General features: G+C 58.0%; 1 protein-coding gene across 1 annotated transcript; it reads right to left on the bottom strand.

The window, feature by feature from the left end:
- Positions 1–419: 419 nt before the first annotated feature.
- GPX1 (glutathione peroxidase 1) lies at positions 420–1,428 on the bottom strand. Its single transcript, XM_027729630.2, has 2 exons — positions 1,174–1,428; positions 420–1,035 (listed from the first exon to the last, which is right to left on the bottom strand). The coding sequence occupies exons 1-2, from the start codon at positions 1,426–1,428 to the stop codon at positions 685–687; spliced, it is 606 nt and encodes a 201-aa protein (XP_027585431.1). The 3' UTR covers positions 420–684.
- Positions 1,429–5,204: the final 3,776 nt, after the last annotated feature.

A 5,204-nucleotide genomic window follows, 5' to 3' on the forward strand; every position in this document is an offset into this window, starting at 1 on the left:
TCTTCTTACCCCAGCCCAGGCTGCAGGATCACTCATCTCCCTGCCCCAACAGTTATCAACGTGTTGCAGCCTGTCGCTGGTAGCTACGCTGGGAACTTGTCAGTGTAAAATCAACCCCTGGCCATGTGCCAGCACGTTCCCTCTGCAGGGGAGCCCTGAGGGAGGTCCAGTAAGCAGTGGGGTGAGGTCTGTCTGTTCCAAGCCACCCTCCCACTCTGCCAGGCTCCCTACATGTGGGGCAGACTCTGGTTCACAGCTTGCAGAGTTCATGAAGGTTGTTTGCCCGTCACGCTGCCCTCAGCCTGGCTGCACCACCACACTCGAGTGCTCTGAGTCTGTGAGCACCCACGCAGGCTGATGAACAGCTAATGCACCCACCATGTTTCACCCCGTTCACCCAGATTTATCAAGCCACAGCCTTAAAGAAAGTACACATTTTTTTATTCAGAGAATCACAGTAAGGTACTGAGATTCACAGCTGCTTGCCCTGGCTTAGCTTCCCAAACATTCCCGTGCAACTTTTGAAAACATCAGGTACACTTCAAGGATTTGGAAGATGCGCCATCATAAGCAAAACCTGCACGAGACATTGGGATTTCTGCCAGAGCAGCAGCTCCCTGTGAGAAAAATAAGCAGGTGCACAGTGAGGGGAGCAGGGAGCGAGGGGAATGGGCAGAGGACTTTCTAGGGAGCCTTCTGCAGAAGCAACTCGATGTCGTCCTGGATCTTGATGGTTTCGAAACGCCGGCTGTAGCGTTTGAAGGGCACCCCGTCGGGGCCGATGAGGAACTTCTCGAAGTTCCAGGCGATGTCGTTGCGGCAGACCGGGGACCAGATGATGTACTGCGGGTTGGTCATCAGCGAGGAGGGGTCGTCGTGCGGGAAGGGCAGCGCCTCTTTCAGGAACGTGAAGAGCGGGTGCGCGTCCTTTCCGTTCACCTCGCACTTCTCGAACATGATGAAATTGGGCTTGAACCCGTTGCCAGGACGAACGTGCTCCAGCATGGGCAGGATCTCATCGTTGGTGCCATTTTCCTGGGGAAAACAAAAACAAGCCCGCCCCGCGCAAAGCCCGTGAGAGCCCGCATGGGGTGGGCGGCTCCTCCGCGCTCCCCGGCCCCGCTCCCCGGCCCCGCTCCCCGGCCCCGCTCCCCGGCCCCGCTCCCGCCCTACCTGGTGGCCGAACTGGTTGCAGGGGAAGCCGAGCACCTGGAGCCCGCGGGGCCCGTAGCGCTGCTGCAGCTCGTTGAGCTGCAGGTAGTCGCGGGTGGTGGTGCCTCAGAGCGACGCCACGTTCACCACCAGCAGCACCTTCCCCTGCAGCGAGCCCAGCGACAGCGGCTCCGCCGCGCCGAGCGGCCGCGCCACCAGCCCCGCCAGCCCCGCCGCCAGTCCCGCTGCTCGCCCGCCCGCGCCCGCCGCCGACATGGTCCGCACTGAGCTCCCGCCGCCGCCGCGCTCGGCCTGCCCCGAGCCGCCGGGATCCGCCTCCACCACCGCCCCGAGCCGCCGGGACCTGCCTCCGATACCTCCCCGAGCCGCCGGGACCCGCCTCCACCACCGCCCCGAGTCGCCGGGATCCGCCTCCACCACCGACCCGAGCCGCCGGGACCCGCCTCCTCGATCCCTCCACCTCCCGAGCCGCCGGGACCCTCCTCCGATACCTCCCCGACCGCCGGGACCCGCCTCCGCCACCGCCCTGAACTGCCGGCACGGCCCTGCCGAGCCCTGCCCCGCCCGCGGCATCGGCGCCCGATGGAGGAGTCCCGAGGAGAATCGGGCCAGGCGTGTCGGCTCTGAAAGGCTCGGCGGGTCTCTGAGCGGTGGAAGGCACGGAACGGGGTGGTTTGTTACATCCACGGGTAGTGGATGTAGCATCCACAGGGAAGTGTCGCAGCTCATCGGGAACGCTGTGGAAAAAAGCAGCAAAACGCAAATTGGTCAGGGAGAGTGGTCAAACGTTGGAATGGGCTGCCCAGGGAGGTGGTGGTTTCACCGTCCCTGGAGGTATTTAAGAAGAGACTGGATGTGGCACTTAGTGCCGTGGTCTAGGAAGCAAGGTGGTGTTAAGTGAAAGGTTGGACTTGATGATTTCAGAGGTCTTTTCCAACCTAGCTGATTCTGTGATTCTGTGATCCCAGGAGCTCCAGCCTTTGTGGTGACAGCGCAGCACCAGGGCTGCAGCATCCTCCAGAGCACTGCTGCTACTGAGAGTGGCTTCAGGGAGAGGAACACCTTCAGTTTGTGTCCAAGAGGGGCCATAAATTCCCTTATAGTATCCTTTTATAGTTTTTCCACTTCTTTGAGGCTGGTAAAGCCTACATACATAGGGCCATAAAGGGCTACAGCTTGCTATATCCTCACTAGATAAAAAGGAGGAGGGGTTGCTTTTTCCTATCCTTGACTTTTCCATTTCTTGCCTTACTGCTTCCATAAGTTGCACAGGAGTGACTGCTCTTTTTTCCCATGTATTCAAGGCAGCCCTAAGTGAACTAGGCTATGCCCACACCAGGCAACGTGGCCCAGCCCCTCCTCCACAGGTCTTTGTGAAACACTGCCCTCCTCCAGAGCACCTCATGAAGAGGCAGGTCTGGGGTCAGGCCTCGAGGCCATGTCCATGGGTTGGACCAACAGGGACCGTGGGGAAGCACAGCTTGGCAGGGACAAAGAGCCAGGGCCTCAGCTCCAGCACAGCTCCCCAGGGGAAGCAGGGAGCCCCTGCTGAGGCTCCTGCCAGCATCTGTGCCAAGTGAGCTCCGTTCACAACAGCCCAAGGTCAGACAGCTGCTTATCAGCCCTGGCTCCCAGCCAAGGCAGCCTGGGCCCCGCATGGGGGATGCACTCAGGCCCCCCCCCGTGCTGTCTGCCTCTTTCGTGCTTGGGAGCAGGGACTTGTCACAAAATGCCAGCTGTCACCAACGGGCACCACACAATGCTCTGTCTCTGGTCTGGGTGCCCAGGTGACTGCAGGGTCTGGGGGTTTTGCTTTAAGCCACTTCTGGCACCTGCCCTCACAATTGGGAGCTGGAATAGTTCCACTTCCTGGTTGTGGCAAGTTCTGGGGACTTGCCCGATTGTCTTGCATCTTTGGGGACCTGCAGTGTGTTGCAGCAGCAATGGCATGAGCCATGACAAGTGTCCTGAGAGAGATCAGAGCTGGAAAAACGGCTGATGGATGAGCAGAAACACATGACTTCTTGAGTAAATTGATGGTTACAGTCTGCACAGACTCCTCCTCACCTGCCCCCCTGGGCACGGCAAGCCAGGGTTCCTGAAGAAGAGGAATTGCCCTTCGGGGTGACCTCTAGGGCAGGGCCACAGAGGCATCTCTGCTGCCACTTTTGACACTTGCTCAGACTGGCACCTTCAGACCTGTCTGGACTTGGGGAGTTCATCTGAAATAGGGAGTTTACTGCTGGGGCCCTGCCCTTTTCAGAGAAGTGCAGGTTAGGGCTTTCCTGTCCTTGATGAGCGAGGTTTAACGACACAGAATGAGTTGAACTTCCTTTTTGGCTCAGAGTGATGGCCTGTGCCTGGACACGTTCTGTGGAGCCAGCTGAACTTGGAGCCAGAGGAGTGCCAGAAGCTCCCGAGGGACTAGATGGGCTCAAGGGACACCTTTTGAGGTGTGTGACAAGTGACAGTTGTCCTATGAGATCAGAAAACTGCTGTTTAACAGCAGTGAGGAATCACAAAGGCCACAAAACCACACCTTCTGGCCTCCTGCTTACATCATCTCCTCAGTTCAGCCGATGAACTCCCTCCCCTGCTCAGGGGGCTGGCACTCCCAGCTTTTCCCCTGCCCCTTGCCAGCCTGGATCACTCTGCACAAGTGCCAAGCTCTCATTTCCCAGGTCAGGTCTGGCTGTCTGTCTCCTCAGCTCGGTTTCATCCAGAAAAAACGTGGCTTCCAGAGGTGACAGATGTGGCAGGAACCAAAAGGGAGCCAGGCTGCCAGCCCTCGAAGGCAGGAAGGCTGAGGAATCAGATGGTGTTGGAGGTCAGCAAGAGCTTAAAATTGGGATAACAGTCGCTGCTGGGTGGAAGTGCATCCACAGATACACAGCTGGCTCTGAGGAGCAGGCCTGACTCCAGGCCCCTGAAGAGCTGCTCTGTAACTGTGACCACAGCAAATTGCAACCCTCTTGCCCTGCAAGACTGAAAAGCCCCGGTTTTGTTCAACTGCAACACCCCCCAAAAAAAGGGAACCGCAAGTGAGTAACTAAACTTGTCAGCAGGGCAGCGAATGAAATCCTCCCAGGCAGCCCCCGCTGCAGCTGTGAACTTCCTGCTCTGTTCAGCCCAGTCACCCACGGGGGGAGGACAAACACCCAGGAGAGGAAGGAGAGAAGGGTGGGGCAGGTGACACCATCGGGCTGGCCAGAGGCTCACTCTGGGTGTCTGTGGCTGCACAGGGAGCACAAGGACCAGAGGTACTGGGCACTCCTATGGCTGGGTCTGTGTCTCCTTTGCTGCAGGAAAAGGAATCAGGAACACTGTCCAAAAAAGAAAAAAAAGTGATGTGGGTGTTTTGTAGGCCATTATGGGATGCAGCTAGGTGCTCACTGACATGGGCTGTCATCAGCAATTGGACTCCCTCCTGCTCAGCCCAGCGTGGAGGCTCTTGGCTCAGCAGCAGCTGCTGTAAATCCCAGTGTGAGTGTGGAGATGCCCGCTGCTGTTCCCTGTCATTTCTCCCCCAGGAGCAGCACAATCTGCTCTCCAACCTGGGTGCAGCACAGGGCCTACACTTTGAGCCCAGCCCTTGTTGCAGCGCTCCAAGGCATCCCTCATGGAACGGCCCAGCAAACACCTTGCCAACCACCTGCAAACCATCACATGCTCCCACAGCAACACTGCTCCTGCCTTCCTCCTGCACAGCCTCCTCCTGCTCCTCTAGTCTTGTGCTCAGAACCAACAAGTTCAGCTCAACTGATGGCCTCTCGTCTGAGTATCAAAAGCTCCTGGGAAGCTTTGCTGCTCACTGCAGGGGCCAGGTGAGATATTCCACCTCTGCTCTGCTGCAGCACTCGGAAACCACCGTGAGCAGTGGATGGTATCACTTGCTGGGAAACAAAAATGAGTATTAAAGCACTTGCAACTGCTCAGTGAATCCTCTCACAGCTGTATCAAAAATGGTATTTCTGATTCAGGCTGTCAGATGCTGGGCCAAAAACCCAGAGTGAGGAATACAGACACCAGGA

Source organism: Pipra filicauda, unplaced genomic scaffold (assembly GCF_003945595.2).
Source record: "Pipra filicauda isolate LSUMZ 115617 unplaced genomic scaffold, ASM394559v2 scaffold103_size3290846_pilon, whole genome shotgun sequence".
NCBI classification, from domain to species: Eukaryota; Metazoa; Chordata; class Aves; order Passeriformes; family Pipridae; genus Pipra; species Pipra filicauda.